This window comes from Enoplosus armatus, chromosome 12 (assembly GCF_043641665.1).
Source record: "Enoplosus armatus isolate fEnoArm2 chromosome 12, fEnoArm2.hap1, whole genome shotgun sequence".
In the NCBI taxonomy this organism is placed as follows: domain Eukaryota; kingdom Metazoa; phylum Chordata; class Actinopteri; order Centrarchiformes; family Enoplosidae; genus Enoplosus; species Enoplosus armatus.
Window position 1 is genome coordinate 6,494,926 of NC_092191.1, and position 20,651 is coordinate 6,515,576.

Genomic DNA, 20,651 nt, shown 5'->3' on the forward strand with positions numbered 1-20,651 from the left:
TGCATTTCTAATGTAATACATATATGTTTGCTATCACTATAATATGTCGCTGAATTGGAACTTGAAGGTCTTCAACATGAGAGCAGAAGTAAAGATAAGACACTAATGAGGCCATTGTGAGTATGCAGATGGTTGTGGGAAATTTAGGCTTTGAAGGCTCATCCAATTATCATAACCCTGAAACGTCCACACATAAAGAATGATATATATATATATATATATATATACTTTTGTGCTACGAGCAAGATAGTAATTATGCGTTCTTTTGACATTTTCTTCATCTTTATTCTGCCTTGATGCAAAGTAACTAGGCTGTAGCTAATTATGAAGAAAATCTAAAACCTTAGGTGGGGTCCGTGAGCAGCCAACAGAGGGCAGTAAGGTTCATTTTCAACAAAGCCAAAAGGAAAAGAAGAAGAGACAAAATTCAACATTAGCTGGTGAAACTATGGCAAATGACAAGGTCGGTGTCCTCAACTTTCTATGCTAACTTTACGTTGTTGCTGTAATATTATAACAACACGCCTAACTTACAGTGTCATTCAACAGTCCTCAATTAGCATTAGCTGCTAACTTTAGCTGATGAAGTCAGACAATTTGCAGGCTATCGTAACGCAGCAATCTGACGTTGGTTAGCTTAGCTTAGTTAGCGTTAAGCTAAGTGTCAAGTAGTTGTACTAGCTGTATGAATATTACAACGCTAGATCTATTGGGGGAAACTGATTTACAGTGATGTGACCACATCAAACATTAACACGCTGTTAAAAGAAAGAAAGAAGTGATGGCTAACTGCTTACGCCAAATTAGCTGACTTACTAGCTAACGTTAGCTAACTTAGTAAGATCTTTGAAAAGTTTGTCTGCTCACGATCCAGCGGTAACGTCTGTTTACCAAACGAGGAAAACGTGATCTACAGTGCTTAATTCATTTGGACTAACGTCAGCTCAAAGTGTAAAATAACATCGTAAAGTTACGGTTCACAACAAAAATTGCAAAGAGGTCAACGTTAGCCTAGCAGACTGTGAAAAAACATTCTAACGTAAGTTATCGTTTCGGAATAACTGTGTGTTAGCCGGTAATTTATAGGTCAATTAGTTACCTCTTCATTAACCGATACATAACATTAGGATAACGAATAAGTAATCAGCTAATCTAAAATGCGTTGAAACGTCATACACTACAGTTTCTTGTGACACGGTATGTTTATTATCACTAACACCAACATTAATAACCAGGTTGTTTGGTGTTTTCCACTAAGATATGGGGAAGTGGGTGCGATATAAGCCTAGAAGCAACTTGTTGATAAGTGGTCCGTATTTGAAACCATTTTTATCTTCTGTTTGTTCTTCACTTGGTCTACTGTGTTCAAATTCATGAGAATTACTTACATGCGAAGTTTTCGTGTATATTTTATAATTTTGCTTGTCATCGTTGTCATAATACACAAGTTGCAATATTTCACCATTTCTAGATGCGCTCCTATGTTTTAGGAAACCCTGGTCAGCGACACTGACCTGCTGTTTGTTTGTCTCTGTGTGTACGCATGCATGTGTGTGCAGAGTCCTCTAAGTCAGCTCAAGGACCTGGTGGAGCTGAAGGACCAGCTGGAAGACATTCAGAAACGGGTGGAGGATGAGATACAGGCTGGGGTTCCTCCAGTAAGTCTCACACAGCCACTCAGATTACTCTGCCTTGACTTGATAGGCAGTTATAAAAGCATATAAAAACTGTGAGTATGCAGATATAAAACCAGAGGTCAGACTACCTAGTACCAGGTCTAATCTCTCCTCTGCTTTCCCCCTTAGGGAGGTAGTCTGCTGGGTTCTCCTTTCCTGAAGGGTTTTCTGGCCGGGTACATTGTTGCAAGGCTACGCTCTTCGGCGTTGATGGGTGTTGCAGTAGGGGCGTGTACAGGAATCTATGCAGCACAAAATTACGCTGTTCCCAACGTTGAAAACACTGTCAAAGACTACATACGCAACCTGAGAGGAGGAAAATAAAGAAGACAAGAGAGGAGGAAGAGATGCGTCTACAAGAAGAGGGTGCCATTACAGCTGCATACGAGAACAGATACGTATTTCAAAAGTTAAAAACATTTCAGTGGCTATCATTTTCACACATTGATGAGTAAATAGGAAAATTCTGATGTAGCAAGCCAACTTATGGAGTAAGGTGAGATGGTGATTCTTGTTTCTTTTTTTCATTCAGTTGAAGCGTATTAATGTGGACACTGGTTTAGATTGGGTGACTAAAATACATTTTGTAATAAACTGACCTGCATTCACATGAATTTGGAAAGGATTCAGTTTATTTAAACACAGGAGACCCCATATTTCTTCCCAATATGGCCAATGATTGATTCAACTGCTTGCTATAATAAAATCATTATAGCTGCTATAATTTATTTCTGATGTCCAGCTGATCCCACTTGAAACCACATTACCAATATCCACATGTGCAGGCCAGCTGTGGTGGCTATTTCACCTCATTTCTCCAGAGAGAAACACACCATTTCTCAAATAGAGAGTGTCGAGGATTTTTTTTACACGGTATTTCTTTGACTGGTGCCGGTATGTAACAGTGAGGCAGGTGAGTTTTAGAAATGTGTCATCTTCTGCCCTCTAGTGGTCACAAATCAATTATAGCAGCCTTACTGAATTTGCACTTTTTGCTCAGGGGTTGATGGAGCAAGTAAAAATTGTCTCACCTCATATCTAGTGGTGCTCTTCAGTGTTAAACCTGTCAAAACCTTAATGGTTGTTGTTGATTTTCACATTGTTGGCAGGTGCCAGAGCAAAGTCTGTGGTGGGGTGTGATGTGTCTTTGCAGGCACAACACACCCCTTCATGTGATTTATAGGTCAATTTTTCACGCTTTGTTTTTAAATTACACTCCTCATCTCATGTATGTAATACTTCTCTACGTAGTCCACACGAGTCCACACAGTCTGGAGCTGAAGAATACAATTAGGCTATCAAATAAAACTGTACGCCAAAGTGAATTTTTTTTTGAGTTTTAATTGCACTTGGGAGCTTAAAGTATTTTATGTAAAATATATATTAAGAGTGCCTATTCTGGTCTGGTCTGGATATTATCATCTCATGCCATGTGTGCAATAGCCTTTCCTGATGGGATTTGGCTGCCTATTTCATATGCTGGAAAATAGTTGATCTTTTGCACTTGAATGAATGAATTTTAGGAAGGTGTTTTGTTTTCTTTTTGAGGAAGAGAGATTTTAACAGTAAAATTGATAAATGTCAGTATCATGTCCATAAACAATGCTGTTGCTGCAAGATACTAGTCTGAAACCTAATGCACAGAAAAATACCTGAACAGTAGCACACTTAATAATATGTTGGTATGAATTTTAACTTCTTGATGTAAACCCACAATTAGGGTTTAAAAACAAATAATTTCTCGTCTAAGTAAAGAAATGAAGCTGCACTAAGATGGTTTTCACATGACAGCAGCGTTACTTACCCCAGGTACTGTCTTGTTGCAGTTGAAATGAACACAGTGCTTATGTGCACAGTAACGGGTATTAGACAAAAAAGCCATAAAGGAGAAACAAATTTGTCTTATACGATGGTGTATTAGGGCCATTATAGGTAATAAGATCTATATATTTACGGAGCTGCGGACGGGGGTAATATTAATAGAAAAAACTTTCTCGTTTTGTTTCTTGTAAATTTATGACTTTATTCTCAGATTTTTTTTGTTTACCTACAATGGCCTTAATACGCCGCCGTAGACTTCAGATTGAGGTTGTGCTCATTTTAATTTTTACTTTGATTGGAAAGTGTATTAGAAAACTGTTCTGTATGTTTGGTAACTGGAACCCCAAAACAACTTGTGCCTATTGACAATCATTGTATTGCATGCTCTTAGTTTACTTAATTTCCTGTCTATTATGTTTTTGCATGTCTTCTTTTGTTTTTTAAGTAATACCTTTTCTTTAAACACTTTGCTGTGGAATATAGAATATGACGGGTCCATTGATGGTGCTTTAATTCACTTTAATTCGTCGTCATGGGTTTTCGCTCCTGCACATCAATGCAGAAGTATTCAGCTTTAACAGTTTGAAATGTCATTGTCATTGTTAAAGGAAACCATGAAACTGTCTTTAAGAGTTTTATTTTGGGTTGTTCAAATAAATGGGGAAGATACAGTTTACTGTTGTCTCAAAGTATTCCTGGTTCCTGATTGTTCCCATGTGTGTCAATATGTTCTCAATCGCAGTTTTATCCTCTTAACTTAAGCCAAACATTCAAGATCCACAATGTTTATCTAAAAAAAATAATAATATAAAGGGGCAGTGGGCAGATCATGTTTTCATTTACATGTTTCGAAACAACTACTGTTCACAAGAAATATATTAAATATATGAATAATTAATTAATAATTACCATCTGCCCACACTGTCCATACTTATTTTTTTGGAAAATTTTGAATAAAACAATATTTAAATCTGCAATACTGTAAACTATTTTAAAATCCTTAACTTTTACTAACCATATGAAAAACTGAAATATGTAATCAATAGCAAAAGTCACCAATGAGTGAGTTGCAGATGAGTTGCAATAAGCTGAAAAGGTGATAGCAAGCAGATAAATGGTTATAATTTGGTAATTTATCAGCAATATATAAAACCCCATTAGCTTATCAAGTACTACAAATATGGTGGTTATAAGTTGACAAAGTTGAAGCATGTCATCATTTGTAACTGAACCGTTGTTGTCCTCTGGTGGAGATTTCATCAGCTTCAATGACCCAAGAAACACAAACGAAAATACAAAAAATGCAGTAAATTAAAAGTTTAATTAAAAGTAATTTCCCTTTTAAAAACGTAAATATTCAAAGTCTAAAACGTGTACTCACCTCAGACAACAACATCAGGCAGACTCAAAACTTTGCTCAGGCTGCCTACAATGACAGAAAGTTGACCGTCAATGATATTGTAGCTTAAATCAGGGCTCCAAAAGAATCACTTTAATATTAGAATTGTTTTTAAAATCTGCTTCTGGATCCAGATCAGCATCAAAGTACAAACAGTGATAGACAATAATGAAATTACATACACCAGATGTTTTTGTCATGCAATTAAGTGCATTCATTAAGTTGTAGTGTTACATTTTTGAAACACAAATATTGACATTTTACCTCATCTGCAGAGTCATCCTTTAGCATGGGCAAGGCGTTCATGGGCATGTGCATCCGCATGGGCATGTGCATCCGCATGGGCACAGCCGCTACAGGCAGAAAGAGAAACAGTGTGTGTGTGAGAGGTAGAAAATAAACAAGATAGTTTGAGAAAATTAAAGTTCAATAACGTCTGAATTTAAAGCCAAAGAAGAGCAGAGCAACACAGGTCGACAATAATGAAATTACATGTTTTTTTCCTGCAATTAAGTGCAACATTTCATTCATGAAATGTCAAAAATCTTATATAATATAATAATAACTAATTATTTAACAAAAATTCTTGCATCTGCAGAAAAAATAAATTCTTGCTCCCTGGCCCACGACCTAAGCTGATTTCTGTGAAAGTTTTTGGGATATCCTGCTAACTAACAAACCTCCTCGGTGGAGATGATAACATTAAAACACAACAACATTAAATGTATACTGTGCAGTATGGAAAGCAAAACTGTAACGAAATCCAGCTCCCATGATGATTTAATGATGGGAAAATAAAACTGATTTAAGTACAGGTTTTTGATTTAAACTACATATATTAATAAAAAACACTGATTCAAAACTGGCACATAACGTTAAAATGATTCCTTTTTTTTTAAGTGAGTGTTGTGGCCACCAACATTTACAATATTCTCAATTCGACTTTGTGACAAGTTATCTTTTCTCACCAGGGGCGACAGCTGTACGGCAGCTGGCCGGTCCATTGCGTGTGGATTCAGGGATCTCCAGCCCGTCGACTGGGTTCACACACCAGCACTGGCCCATATAGCACTGCTCGGCCTGATAGAGGCCACGCTCGTCACATCTGGGGCGGAAGCCTGGCACCTGCAGAGGCTTCACACCGGTGGCCTCCAGCTGGCACTGAGTGGCCTGAGGAGGAGCTGGGAGGAGAGGAGAGGAGTTAAATCACCTCCGACTGAACTTTGAAAGAAACATATGAGGGGGAAAAAGGAGGATCTGTAATTGTAATCCAACGTAGATAATTGATGATTAATACATACACTGTATATATACATATATTAATACTGTAAATATATACAGAACATACCAGTTTTTTCTGGGACTTCGGGGGAGGCGTCCTGCAATACAAACAGTGAAACAAAACAGAGAACAGAGAAAAATATTAAGACCAGATCTTAAATTTGATTTTACAAGAATATGACAGGATTCATTCCACAAGAAGAACAACACAAAAACATCAGTGTCACGGTATTAAAGCTGGATTTTACCGCATCCACAGAGTCATCCATTAGCATGGGCAAGGCGTTCATGGGCATGTGCATCCGCATGGGCACAGCAGCTACAGACAGAGAGAGAAACAGTGTGTGTGAGAGGTAGAAAATAAACAAGATAGTTTGAGAAAATGAAAGTTCGACAATGTCTGAATTTAAAGGCAAAGAAGAGCAGAACAACACAGGTTCACTTGGCATGCTACTCTGTCCATTTTTAGAAGACACATGATTTGTTTAGGACACAGACAAAGATTATATATATTTATCTTTCATCTATCTGCAACTTTTGGAAAATCCCATCAGATCATCAGTGTATATTTTTTATTTTCTATTTCTTATTTTTATATTTTGTACATACTTTTATTTCTAAATGTATGCTGCTTTCTAATCTTGAATGGGAGTACAATTTCCCCCCGGGGATCAATAAAGTATTTCTGATTCTGATATAGGTTCAATTGACTTTTAGCTTTAGAAAAAAAAGAGGAAGAATTGTCATTATGTAATGACGAATATAAAAGGTCACTGGGGTCACTATATCTCTCCTAATCTGAACTGAATTTGGCATCCTCACCAGAGCTTCCCTTCCTAAACTCTGCCTTCAGGTTGTTGCTCTGCTCCTCCAGAGATTTGATGTCGCTTCTCTGGCTGAGGAGGAAGTAGGCGATCATCGCCTGGCCCACAATCAGGACACAGGCCAACAGGGTTAAACCTGCCACCTTATAGGCCCGGGAGGAGCGACCACCACTGGAGAGCAAGAAGAGAAAGATGGAGTGGAGAAACACGTTTAACATTTATATTTAAAGAGTAAAATGAGGAGAGACATAAAGAACAAGTCTTTAATATGAAGGGGCCTTGTTGTGCATAATCATCGACCATTTTAACTGCTCAAGGATCAGCACATGGTTGACCTGCTCTGGTATCTTTCTTGATTATTGATTATAAGACTAAAACATACATTGATTATGATATCTGCCACTGACCAAGAGGACGTATGGACTAAATCCTTAGGTGGGAGAAAGAGATCAAGAGAGACAGAGAAGAAGAGGTAGATAGGAAGGTGAGAGAGAAGAGGATATTATAGAGGCTGATGCTTGTCTGAGAATTGAGGAAATTCTTTGAAACAGGAACCTCAGTCATGGTATGTACTGTTAACAGTACGTCACCACCACCTGAGGGATGAAATCAGCTGTTGCCAAGCAGACACTAACGTGAAAGTTTCGGATTTTTTTCACATCTGCCTTTCACCCTTTCTAACTCACACCAAGGTCTCCTTTGGAAGTTCCCATTAATTTAAATGGCACGTCCTCTCTGAGACTGCTTTTAAATCTCAACTCTGTAATGTCTAAATGATCTAATGAAGATATTTTTCATTGAAATTGTATTTACTCATGAAAACAGAACAAGATACATGAATACTCTACATTACTGTTGACACCTTTCAAATTCAGATTTATTTTTGTATGTATTTCCTTGCTTTTCACACAGCCATTGGTTTCCATTCATTTCTGTCCAATCTAAAAATCAATAAGCAGACTCTTGAAGCTTGATACAGATTGATCACTTTTGTCACAGTTCCATCATTGTTGTTTGGTTATGTTTTTGTGAGTGCAGACATATTTGTAAAGTTTGTCTACCTGTTCGGTGTGATGGATTCAACAAATCAAGTCTGCTCATTGATTTTGATGGAAATGAATAGAAATCAATGGCTGATTGGAGGATAGACACATTAAAAAATCTGAAGCAGAGCACTCTGATTTACAAAATGGTTACCTGTAAATTATAGTACACACAGTTTGTTTTAAATGGGTTAAAATATGAATTGACACTGGTATGGTTTGATCCCATCAACGCAAACTCAAATTCAGTTAAACTTCAGAAATGGTGAAAGCAATATTTCATCTATAGTTGAGAAAAAAATCATAGGAAACTCTCTCTCTCTCTCTCATGCACACACACACAAATAAAAACCCAGACCAGAACTGTCTTTTCCATCTTTCTGAGGATTTTTAACAATAACCAACACACATTAGGGAAGTCTCCTAAAAACTTGTTTACAGTAAATGGTTTACTTTGTAGCTTTTTGGTTCTAGTGTTGGGGCCCCACTTAGATAGAAAAACAAGTAAACACACAATCCTTACCCCTGTGCTGGTACATTGATGGCTGTCTGCTGGCTGGAAGCTCTGATAAGAGGGGTTTGGGTCTCGGGATCCGACATCTTCACACTAACTCAAATCTGTAAACACACACATACATATCCACATACGTGTTTAAACACATTGAATATGATGCTGCTGACACAAAAAACCCACCCACCCACAAACACAAACACACACAGAAATGATACCTTATTTCAGGTCAGATTACAAGCTGTTTCATAAATATCAATGACAGAATTCAGTAAAGGTTTTACCTTTATGGCTGAGGAGAGACAGAAGGAACTGAAAGTATCAGGCGGGGAAAGCCCACACTCACAACCTGAACAACCAAATTCTCCTCTGGTTGGATTTTAAAGAAATCTGATTTCTGATTGGTTCCTCATGTTGATGCATCATCTGTTGCCAGGGGAGAGCATAATGACATTTTGCTGTCATGAAACAGCTGGTTGAGAGGTTTATTAGCCATCCATGTTGTTTAAATTTGTAATTATTGAAATAGTTGTTAACAGATAATAACCTGATAATGATACAATAATGACTAGGAAACAGATTAAATGTGTATTGTGTGTGTAATACAAAGAAATAACTAAGGCCATACTGGATATATATATCATGGGTTATGGATTGAATATTGTAATAGTAGTAGTAGTAGTAGTAGTGGTGGTAGTGGTGGTAGTAATAGTTTTGCAGTTTAGCACTGATGAATCCTTAAGTTTTGAATTCTTTCTTGCCCTCGATCATAGCCCAAGACCCAGGTCGCACAGTCTCCAGCCGACCCCAGCATTTAGACAGTTATCAAGTTGTTATGGAATGTGATTATCATGTCTTTTCCATGGAAGAAGTGCCACAGGGATTATGCAGAAATAATGATTCATATCTTCATTCATATTTGCACATTTAAATATATACATATATATAATATATAATATCAACAAGTTCTGCTAAGAGATCACCTCATGTCTTCTTACTACTCTGTACATCTATTCTAAAAATGTATATGTAAATATATGTATATTTTGTGCTCATGTTGTACTTTAAGACTTGTTATGTCTACAGAATTAATCCATTGACCTTCATACAACTAATAAAGCTATTGCTGTAGCTGCTCAACAATTATAGCATTTCCAATTAACCAAATATTTGTAAATTTAACCCAGACTGGTTCAAGGCATGTGATGGATACTGCTCTACTTCTCACACCATATCGACAAACAAAACAAATTACAAATTATTAATTACTGAGCCAAGGCCAAGTATTTAGGCTTTTATCTGTTTTGACTTTCGACTTTTGAGGAACAAAAAAAGTTTCATTTAATGGAGATACAATGGAAGTCTGGCGGATTAAAGAAAGTGAGAGAGCGGGGAATTTGTTACAACAATTACAGGGTGTCAAAAACAATGTCCTCATTATAATATTAAAATACAAAGATATATAGTCTCAGTTATGCTTAGGGATTGAAGTTATAACACAGTTTCCCTGTCCTCTGTATGAATTATGGAATGGACTGAGATGGACAGTGGATGTTGATTTTAAAATCACAATTGGGGATAGTCTCAAAGCTTCTTGAACTGCCAGTGTGAAACCAAAATGAGATAAACATATTTATTGCAAATCTCCTGCAATACACTTCAGTCCAGTGGGTGGCGGTAGGGGTCTGTAAGCTAAGTTTGCCAACGGAAAAAGAAGAAGAGGAAGAAGAAGATACAGAAGCTACGTTTGCCCTTTAAGACTTCTGGACGTTGTCATTGGTTGAATCCATACTGTTGCAGGAAGCAGGCATTCCTGCTCCACCAGAAACGATTTTCAACGTAATACCCACAAATAATTTGAGCATTTTTAAAGGTATAGTAGGTAAAGTAGAAATAGTTAGTTAGGCTTACTGCCGTGCGGGAAGCGCAATAAATAAATATGCCGTGGTGTACTGCCATTTAGCCGGCTAACATTGCTAGCGTTAGCGTGAAGCGCCAAATTTGAAATAACAGCTAGCCTAAACTTGGTTGTGATAGCTAGCAAACGTTTGCAGATTCGTTGTCTGCTTCAATGTTCTTGCTGTCTGCAAACTCCAACGTTAAGCCGCTGGTCAAAATTTAACATAATTTTTATTACTACCGTTATTCGGTCTGTTAGCTAAATGATTTGATTTTATCGGTACAGCTTTGCTGTGACGCTAGCTAACCAAACACCTTTTCTAACAGATGATGCGAAGACCCCGAACAACCACAGCCAAAGCTGTAGAGTACAGAGACATGGACTCCGACCTGTAAGTATTTTTCATACAGTCATTCATAGTAGTCATTTTCTGCTCTGACATTTCGTTTTCTGCCACAACAGGTGTTTAAGGTGGGAGGTCGGGGTCTGCCTTCACTGTTTGTTTTGGGTTGACGTTAACAGTTCGCCAGATCGCCAGTTCATCACAGGGCTAATAGAGGCAAACATACCCATACTCACATTGCCAGATTATGCAAAAAGGAATCTCGAATCCGTTTTAGACACTAGCTGGTGTTTAAAATGTAGGAGGAGACAAGGCAAACCAGGGGACAACATGCAAAATGCAGAAATACCTATATCCTATTCTTTAGAATTTGCTGATCTTCCACTTTGCTCATACTCTACTGTCAGGTCCTTTTCCCAGACAATCAGTAGTGATGAGGACAGTGAGGAATGGAGGCCATCAGAGCCAAAGCCAAAAGCCCCAAGCAAGACTGCCAGAGCCCCTGCAGTTGGGGAGAAGAAAGTAGCTGCCAAGAGAACTGCTAAACCAAAGGAGCCAAAAGCACCGAAACCACCTAAAGCTCCCAAAGTGCCTAAAGATCCGAAGCCAAAGGCGCCATGCAAACCTGCAGCACAGCGAAAAACACAAACCCCTAAAGTTCTGAAGGATTCTGGTGCACCTGGGTTGGCTGGAACAAAGAGGAAAAAAATTGATGAGGGTAAAAAGGATGAGAAGGCTGGAGAAGACAGAGGGGAAAAACAAACAGACTGTCCAGAAGTAGAGAAGGCACATGAGAGTGGACCAAGTATCAGAATGAAGGAGGAGGTAAGACTCATGGCCATTTTTGTAAGAGTACAGCATATCTGCATACACACACACACTAGTATGCCTGAAAGAAGATAAAATAGATTTGGCAACAATTATAACCGCCAGTTTGTGATTATAATATTGTTAGTAAAACACTAGTTTATGACTGAACTTAGCATATCTGTGTGTTACTGAAATGTGCACATCAAATTTGCTGCATGTAGAACAGTCAATTGAATAAATCCAGTTACTTTCCCTGAGACAAAGTACATATTTTTTCTTCCTTTTTTTTTACTTTTTCTCATGTCTCTTTCCGTCTTTCTTTCTTGTTTTTCTTGTAGAGGGTGTCATTTATAGTGTCAAAAGCCCATCAGGCAGACCGATGGGCAGGCGAGGGGTCATCACTAGCTGGGCTTAAAGCAAAGAAAGAGGAAGTGGAGGAGGAGGATTTTACATTTGATGAGCCCTGTCAAAAGAAACAGAAGACCAGTGGTACCTGCCTGGGACAACAAACTGCTTTGCCATCGTCAGAAGCACAAGCTCTGAGGAATGAACTCAACATGAACTGGGACTTGATAGAGGTATTGTAGTGTTTGTTAATGTCTTTTATGCGTGGGAAAGTGTTTGTCTATAATTTTGTCAGATTTTGGAAGCATTGCAGCATATGACAGTGCCTGTCCCTCACTGACAGACTGGCAGACACACAGTGCTGTAATGTTTGGACAGTTTGAAGGTGACCCAATGAGACATGTATGTAACTGCCACCACCAGTTGTTGGCCAAACAACACTTTTTTCATCATACACATTTTGTTTTCCTTGTCCAACATTGTGTTATGCATTGTATTGCTAATGCCTGAGAATTGAAGAGAAAAGGATCAGCTGTTTCTTAAGCACACTTTAATGTCTAAAGGTCCTCTACACTGTATATGCATCCAAAGATAATGATGGGCAGTGTCTTACTTTCTACTAGCCTATTTCCTTCTGTGTCCTTCCCCTCAGCTGCTGTCCACCCTAACATGTGTGGAGCGTTGGGTGTGTGTAAATATCATTGCGCTGCTTCGTGAGGAGAACACGGTGCCGTTCATGGTGCGCTACCGCAAAGACATGATTAACCACATGGACGCTGATGCCGTTCGAGATGTCCAGCTGGTATACCAGGAGCTATGGTAGGCAATTGAAAAATCTTAAATTAAACAAACAAAAAAAAAGAAGTTAATACACTTTATCACCCACTCGCAAGCACTCATTAAATGCATGCAGAGGCACATTCAGATACAGACTTTCATATATATACAGCAGTAACCATGAGATGTTTTCTCATTTGAGCTGAGCAGGATTGGGTTCACAGACAGCATAATTGACATCGGCCACTAGATGGTGCTAGTGGCCAAGCTTTGAGGCCTGAAACAGCATCACTTGTGTGTGATTGTTTTTCATGTGTATCACTTTATATGTATTGTGTGTGTGTGTGTGTGTGTGTGTGTGTGTGTGTATTTATTTGTGTACGTGTATGTGTTTCTTCAGCTCTCTAGCCAAGAAGACCCAGTCTGTGATTCAGATTCTGAAGAAGGACGAAGTTTTGACAGCTGAGCTGGAACAAAACCTGAGGAGCTGCCGATCAACTGATGAACTGGATCATGTGGTCAGAATCACATTTTTGTGCTAAAGTAATGTGTATCATTTAAAATAAAATGGAGGTCTAATTGTTGGTTGCGATCTTATTTATCCACACTTTCATCCACACCTGAATGTGGCTCTTACACCTCTCCTGTCTTTGTCTGTAGTATTCTCCCTATAAGAAAGGTAGTAAGCTGACGAAGGCTCGCAGGGCCAAAGCACTTGGCCTTGAGGCAGCCATCTCTGCCCTGATGGACTCACCCCACACTCTGGATTTAAGGGCATGGATAAAACCTGGTACTGAAGGTAAGACATAAACACATACACACAAAATGAAGAGTTTTATAGACATTCAATTATACGTAGAACTGATGGTTAGAACCCCCTTTGACCTGTTGAAGAGAGTATTTTTAACTTATCATATCATGTTTGGAGAAATTACTGATACTAGTTATTTATTGTGCACAGATTGTGAGCTGTTTAAGATATTACTTAAATTAAGGCACATACCTAATGGTCACTGATTTGGTTAGGCAACCTTTCAGCTTTGACTCAAATGGTTAAGATTTACAGATTCAGACACACATTCATGCAAAAACGTATACAATCACATTTAAATTGTGAAAAATATAACAACTAATTTTTAAATTATATTTGCTGTCACACATTTATAGAGCTCATTAAAGGTCAACAAGTACTGTTTTTAAGTGTGTGTGTGTGTGTGTGTGTGTGTGTGTGTGTGTCAGGTCTATCATCGATGGAAGAAGTCTCTACAGGTGTGGAGCATATCTTGGCTGATATGATAGCCAAAGACCCTGAGACACTCACCTACGTGAAAACATTGTGAGAATGCATCTACAAGCATCTACAAGTGGTCTGTGTTTCATTGATATTGGGACCAGAGTATCTTTTACTCGATACATTGATTATAATACAGTTTCCTCCTCCTCTTTCTGTTCCTCTGTGTTTCTCTCTTGTCAGGTGTGAAAACAGCTTTGTGACCATCCAGTCCTCTGTGTCCAAGTCGGCACTAAAGGAAAAAGAGCAAGAGAAGTCTGTTCAAGGCCACAATAAACCAGGGGCCCAGCAAAACAAAAACAAGGACATTGACAAGTTCCACCTCTACTCTGACTTCACCTGCAACATCCAGCGCATCCAGCCCCATCAGGTAGCAAGACCGGCCAGTTTATCAGTCTCATAGCATCTCATTCCTTTCTTCCTTCCTTCCAAGTATTGAACTAAATGTTAAGCAGCAGCAGGATAGGTTGAAGTTTTCTGGTACTCGTACATTTGAATTTCATGATTTCAATTTTGTAGAAGCATTGGAGCAGTCTGGACTAAAGTGTGTAGCTTAAAGGTTAGCTCTGGTGTTGTTGTCATAAATGTTTCTCCCAACCCTTTGGCCATTGCTACCTATATAGTCATCAGAAAGTGAAAATTTACTTATTACCGCTGTTACCACAAGTTGGAAAGAATACAACGGCAACAAACAGCTAAAACAGAAAGCTAAATCTTACACTTGTAAAGCAAAGCCACATATTTCTTAGTGAAACTGAAACATCAGTAGACTTTAAAAGTGATGTTTTACTCCGTTGTATTCAAGTCCAAGTGATTTCATCCAGTGCATTAACAGGTAAAAAGATATGCACACTGACACATTTACTTTGCTTTAGGACTTTGTTTGGTCTTTTCTGTCTTTTGTTTCAAAGGGTTCACTGGTCTTCCATAAAGCACTACAGCCTTAAAATCTTTCAGTAATATTAGACCACAATTTTAAGATCTGGTATTAAAAACCCCAGAAAATAATGAATTATAAATGAATTAACATTTCTTATACACAATCAGGAAATAGCTCCTACCGTTATTACTCCTTCGAAATGAAAGCACCAGCCTTCATAATATAACTAGGCGGACAAATAATAATAACAACAATAAGAAAATACATATGAAATCAATAAGTATGCAAAACAACAAATTATATCAGTAAGTATTCTCGACCATACTATAGGTAATTTACACCTGTATCGTGCGTTTTGACTTCCCTGATACGCTTGCACACACACACACACACACACACACACACACACACACACACACACACACACACACACACACACACACACACACACACACACAAATGCACACCATCTGTTTGTGTTTGTGTCATTTCTATCTGCTTCATGTGTGCCGCTTCTGAATGCTAGCCATGTCAGTCGCAGTTAGCCTTGTCTGTGCCTCCATATTTACCCCTCCTGTGCCCTGCTCTGCCTCCTCTGCTCCCCCTCTGTCCCTCTAGTGACTAGTGGGTTACTCAGAGTTGGTCCCGGGCCTCATGTGTCACCACAGCTTCCATCACCCGCTGCCTCTCTGCCACACCACACTCTCTGGCAACCGTGCTCTACCCTACAGTCATACAATCACGTACACATACATGCATGCGCACACTCTTGCTCACACACAAGCACACCCTGCAAGTCCCCTCATTCTCTCCTCTTAACATATGTGACATGTCCCCTGCTGACATGCCATTGGATTAGGAAGCTTTGATTGACAGGCGCTCTCCTGTAGTGACAGCTACTGCTGCTGGGCCCGCAGACGGACGGAAGGATGTGGAGAGGGAGTGGGGGTGGTAAAGGGAGGGAGAGAATGAACAGATGAGCGACGTTGAGGTACGTCCGTCGCTTATCTCTCTCGCTCCGCTCTGATCTGCCTCCCTCCCTCTTTTTCTGACTAAACCTCAGCCCTCCAATCCACTCCACACCTCCCCTTTCCCCCTCTCCTCTCTAGTGTATGAGAGGCCTTTAATTCGATGACTCGCCTTTGTCATGGAGCGTTAATCCACAGGCTGCTTTGACCCTGCTAGCTGTCGGATTCCGGCTAAAATGAACCTTTTCTAGCCGTCAAGTTGGTGGGAAGGGGGAGCAGGTGGGAGATGTGTTATGACAGGAGGCATGTGTGTGAGCACACACTTGCCCGTTTGCTTTAACACATTTTATTAAGCCCCAGCTCTGGTGGTTTGTTAAATGAAAAGGATGGGCATTGTATGAAGGGAGGCAGCGATAGAAATATGTTAGTTTGAATAGAGGTATTTGCTAGTTTTAATTGATTAGAATAAGACATACAAAGACAAATATGTTATGTGTAGGCAGTAATCTAAGACCTAAAGAAGAATGAAACTTACACTTGTAGCGTACTCGCAAGACATATATTTCTTAGTGAAATCGAAACATCAGTAGACTTCAAAAGTGATGTTTTACTCCGTTGTATTCAAGTCCAAGTGATTTCATCCAGTGCATTAACAGGTAAAAAGACATACACATCGACACATTTACTTTGCTGCGACTAATGGTAATTTTCATTTTCAATTAATCTGCTGATTACACGACTCACAATTAATTCATTAATTGGTCTATAAAACTAGTTTTACAGTCCCGTAAGACAAAGAAAAGCTGCAAATTCTCACAATTTAGAAGCTGGAACCTGGGAATGTTTGGCAATAGTTGCCAATTAATTTTCTGACTAATCATTTCAGCCCTAAAAAAGTATTTTCTATTAGACTTATGGAATATAGTAAGTCTTGTGATGTATGCCTTTATAGAATTATGTAACAGTTTCATAAATTCATCTAAAGTTAGTGTGCAGAAAGCTCTGGTATTCTGTATGTCTTAAAGCATAAGCCATTTGACGTATCTCGTTGCGATGCTTAGCTCAGATTTAATTCCATCAGATTTGATTTGAGGCCTTCTTCGAAGGGTACACATTTACCTTATAGCTATTAGCAGCTGGTACGCTCTTGAGTATGCCAGGGTGGATTTGCTGAATGTGCAGTGGGGTATTTTTAATGTGATTTGCGTTGTGATCAAGTGGTTGTTTAGCGCTCCAGTCAGGGGCTCGCCTGCAGAGGAGCTTGGGTAAATGGAACTGTTTCATCAATTAAACGCTCCTTTTTGATGGACAGGTGGAGAAAAACAAGTTTATTTGCACTGTCAATCACACAAACACTCTTTCACACTCAGTTTTTGTGTGTGTGTGTATTCTACTTAATGCTTTATGGTAAATTATCCAGAGATTTTACATAACAACATATAGTAGTTATTTATTTTACACATCATATTAACAATGACCTCTTTTCCATTTGAAGAATAAGACGGCCACCTGAAAATGAACATATTTGTAGCATAGTTAAAACTAGTCTAGCTTATGCTTTCTGGTCTGTTTAATCCCCTTCTGTCTTCTTTTGTGCACTGTTAGTAATATTAAATATTTAAAACTGAGATAATGAAATAATAATAAAACATTTGGTGAGGCCAAAACTATCAAGTACAATAAGTGCCAATTGAAATGCTTTTCCTCTCTCTCTCCTTCTTCCTTCTGATCTGAAGTTTGTAGTTCTATTAACGGCCATCAGAACATGTGCTGTGTTGTTTGTTTTGGGGTATGATAAGAAAGTGTAAAAGGGACAGAAGGAGTACAGAGTTTTCACTGAGGAGCCAGTATGTATGATATTTAATGAGTCTATATTTATCTGGAATCATAAAGAATAATATTTCACTAAATGTAGCTTACAGTCCACATGCTTTACCACTTGTAATTTCATTGTTTATCAGTATCAGGAGCATTATGTGCTCTTATTTTAACCCTCTTGCACTAGTACAGCTAAGCCTTAACTTTTATTTTCAGAATATAATATATATATATTATATATATATATATATAATACAAGGCATTTCTTCAACTGTTTTTATTCAGTACATTTGCCACCCTTACATAGTACAGCGTGTCCCCTCTGTGTCACATAGGTCAAAAAGTCTGCTGTGAATCTGCGTGGTGACGTGTGTATCTGTTTATTCTTGTTCCATGTCGGGTGGATAGATGTGTTGATGATGGTATTCCTCTAAAGAAAGGGTGATAGAGAGATTGAGACAGATAGAGAGAGGACGGTCGTTGGCTGACTGCCCTCCCTCGGGGGCTGGTGGAAGGATGAAGGGGCATCCAGGAAAGACATTCTGTCTGGTCTTGTCAGAGTTTGGCCAGTACTTGGCTACATGTCACTCCTGGCCCATCTAACACACAAACACATGCTTCTCACCCAACCCAGGCAGAAACTGAGAGACGTACATACAGACACTAGGTTATTTATCATCAGCGAGGACAGTGGCCAGCTACAGAGGAAACAGAGCAAGGACAGGGATGGGTTAGGGTTAGTGGACCTAGGACATAGGACCTGCATAATTATTTTTAGGAAGTACAAATATGATTCAAATTGTGTGTTATCCATGCATCATAGTGTTGTGTATAGACACATTTTTCTGCGTGGCTTCTGTTGTCTTTCAATGTTGACCTTTGTGACCCACAATAGATTTTTTGGTGCGACACCTTTTAATTAATGCCATTTTTCTTGATTCTCTGAAAACAATTAACATTGATTTATCATTATTTTCTTTTAGTTTAAGATATTGAGTTTTTCTTGCCCATCCCCACATTCAACAAGCAGTCACCATGTGAGGTGTAGGAAGAGTAGGAATCAGCCTGTAATGTATGACAATCATATAAAGACGCCATTCTTCATTACACAAAATGATCTTTAAAAAGATTGAATGTCTAACCCTGAGAACAAGGTAGTTTTGTATTTACTACTTTAATTTCACTCTTTCACTCTTTCCCAGATGTTCAGAGGATTCAGAAAGATGTGTTTTGCTTCCTTCCTTCGACAGCATGTTAAACTTCAGTGCTTTGATGAAGATTGTTTGAGAAATCTCATCTCAGTCACTGCGCCAGCCCAGGGCAGAAACATGCCAACAAAAGAGAAATCTAACTTTCAATCATAATTCAAGCAAGCTCGCTGCATTAATTCCTGCCTCTGCTGTGCCATTAGCTGTGTTTATATTTTTGTTTTTGTGTGTTGCATATGGGTGCAGCACATCCGAGGGTGCTGCTGAATGGTAATGGTTGTGGCACCATGTGTGTGGGTGTGGGTGGGGGTAGGCCTTGCGGTCTCAGCGCTGATGGTGGCGTAGTGGTGGCATTTGTCAGCTTGCTTCTTCCGCTTGGTTTCCAGATTGACGTCTTGTTTCTTGGCCCTGTTCTGTGGCGGGCTAAAGGTTCCCCACTGAAAAGGTCAGACACTTACTACAGTTTGCTTAACAGCATGTAACAGTTCCTCTGAGGGGGGACCAGCACACAACACAACAGGCCTGGCCACAGGATATACTCCTAGGCTCATCACTTTTACACGCATGCGTGTGGAGAGTTAAAAGATTTATTTTTGTGCTTATGGGTGCGTGTGTTTTTTATACATATACGTTGTGTATATAGTAACCTTGTGTAACCCAACGTTTTTAATGAAAAATATTTGCCTCCTTTTTTCCATAGTTCTAAGGTGCTGCCATATGGAAAGAACAAGACATTCTGTATATGAAGATCATCACATTTAGATTTTTATGCTTGCGGTTGTGTAAATGACCAAGAACTTTGTTGTTTAGATTCAAGTAGAATTTATATTTAACACAACTGTAGCATTTTGGTGTAAAGAAATAAAATATATTTCTGTTTTCCAATTTCATGAGCAAATATATCAGACTACAAATGTAAACTTAGATATAAAGGATATAGAAATCACTTAATTAACTTAATTAATAAGTGGCACCAACAACTACAGAGTAATCTACGGTGTCGATCTTTGTTTCGACTGTTGCTTTTCAAAATGTTTATGCTTTTAGTGTGTGTACCTGTAGGGGATGTGAGTTTTTGGGAAGGAGTTTTTCCTGTCAGTGTTCATGTGCACCTTATACAGTTTATTATAATGGAAATATTTTTGTGTGTGCTTGCGTGTATGGATGCATGTGTATGTGTGCAGACCCTGGCTATTAACCGAGGGGAGAGTCTGAAGATTTTGACAGTGAAGGTGAACATTCCCGACAGGGTGAAGAGTGACTTCACTAGGTGGTGCATCAACAACAGGTCAGAAACACAATGACACGCACACACGCACACATGCGCCTATTACATTATTCAAGATTTACACTGAATTGGCACCTGATTCGTGCAGATATACTGAACATTAAATTGCTTTCCAATAAGACAAATATGAAGGCTCCTCACTTTTGTACACTTTCAAACAATTCAAGGTTTGCTCTTTTGGTTTCTTTAGAGAAGATTTTACCTTGAGAAATATTTGAAAAGAAATAATTTGCTTTGCATTTGTAAAGCAGAATACAATTAATTGTGTGAAACTAAAGCAGGGCATTGCTGTCATATGTCTTCAGTAAACTTATCTTGTAAAGATGAAGCTTAAATAAATAAAATTGCGCTTTATATTTAATCACAAGGCTGTTTGAAAGGCATGGTCTGTTAAAAAAACACCAAATGTGCAACAGAACACTCTGGTAATGCAAACTGTTTTTGTGTGGGGTGTACGGCATATTTTCT

General features: G+C 38.8%; 3 protein-coding genes across 5 annotated transcripts in view; 2 read left to right on the plus strand and 1 right to left on the minus strand.

The window, feature by feature from the left end:
• Positions 1-427: 427 nt before the first annotated feature.
• LOC139294046 (SLC35A4 upstream open reading frame protein-like) lies at positions 428-4,330 on the plus strand. The gene is made up of 3 exons (XM_070915816.1): positions 428-463; positions 1,560-1,658; positions 1,806-4,330. Exons 1-3 carry the CDS (start codon positions 449-451, stop codon positions 1,998-2,000), a joined length of 309 nt encoding a protein of 102 aa, XP_070771917.1. The 5' UTR covers positions 428-448; the 3' UTR covers positions 2,001-4,330.
• Positions 4,119-8,910, minus strand: cd74b (CD74 molecule, major histocompatibility complex, class II invariant chain b). 3 transcript variants are annotated; one of them, XM_070915814.1, is made up of 9 exons: positions 8,840-8,910; positions 8,568-8,662; positions 7,000-7,172; positions 6,426-6,496; positions 6,245-6,275; positions 5,865-6,077; positions 5,161-5,249; positions 4,879-4,923; positions 4,119-4,760 (listed from the first exon to the last, which is right to left on the minus strand). In XM_070915814.1, exons 2-8 carry the CDS (start codon positions 8,642-8,644, stop codon positions 4,915-4,917), a joined length of 663 nt encoding a protein of 220 aa, XP_070771915.1. In that variant the 5' UTR covers positions 8,645-8,662; positions 8,840-8,910; the 3' UTR covers positions 4,119-4,760; positions 4,879-4,914. The 3 variants fall into 3 exon arrangements, with proteins under 3 accessions (XP_070771915.1, XP_070771914.1, XP_070771916.1); XM_070915813.1 differs by lacking the exon at positions 8,840-8,910 and adding an exon at positions 8,774-8,838; XM_070915815.1 differs by lacking the exons at positions 5,161-5,249; positions 8,840-8,910 and adding an exon at positions 8,774-8,838.
• Positions 8,911-10,781: 1,871 nt separating this feature from the next.
• The window catches only part of srbd1 (S1 RNA binding domain 1), a 45,887-nt gene continuing 36,017 nt past the window's right edge, over positions 10,782-20,651 (plus strand). The window contains exons 1-9 of the mRNA XM_070916292.1: positions 10,782-10,846; positions 11,206-11,623; positions 11,947-12,186; positions 12,606-12,772; positions 13,131-13,248; positions 13,391-13,529; positions 13,970-14,066; positions 14,205-14,391; positions 20,080-20,183. Coding sequence (XP_070772393.1) covers positions 10,782-10,846; positions 11,206-11,623; positions 11,947-12,186; positions 12,606-12,772; positions 13,131-13,248; positions 13,391-13,529; positions 13,970-14,066; positions 14,205-14,391; positions 20,080-20,183 — 1,535 coding nt within the window. The remainder of the gene's footprint in view (positions 10,847-11,205; positions 11,624-11,946; positions 12,187-12,605; positions 12,773-13,130; positions 13,249-13,390; positions 13,530-13,969; positions 14,067-14,204; positions 14,392-20,079; positions 20,184-20,651) is intronic.

Bases quoted from the DNA above. Each gene is read 5' to 3' on its own strand.
- LOC139294046 (XM_070915816.1), top strand. The intron at 1,659-1,805 runs GTAAGTCTCACA...TTTCCCCCTTAG, and splicing joins TACAGGCTGGGGTTCCTCCA to GGAGGTAGTCTGCTGGGTTC.
- cd74b (XM_070915814.1), bottom strand. From the start codon at position 8,644: ATGTCGGATCCCGAGACCCAAACCCCTCTTATCAGAGCTTCCAGCCAG. The intron at 7,173-8,567 runs GTAAGGATTGTG...CTTGCTCTCCAG, and splicing joins ATCAATGTACCAGCACAGGG to TGGTGGTCGCTCCTCCCGGG. The intron at 5,250-5,864 runs GTGAGAAAAGAT...TTCTGCCTGTAG, and splicing joins CCGTACAGCTGTCGCCCCTG to CGGCTGTGCCCATGCGGATG.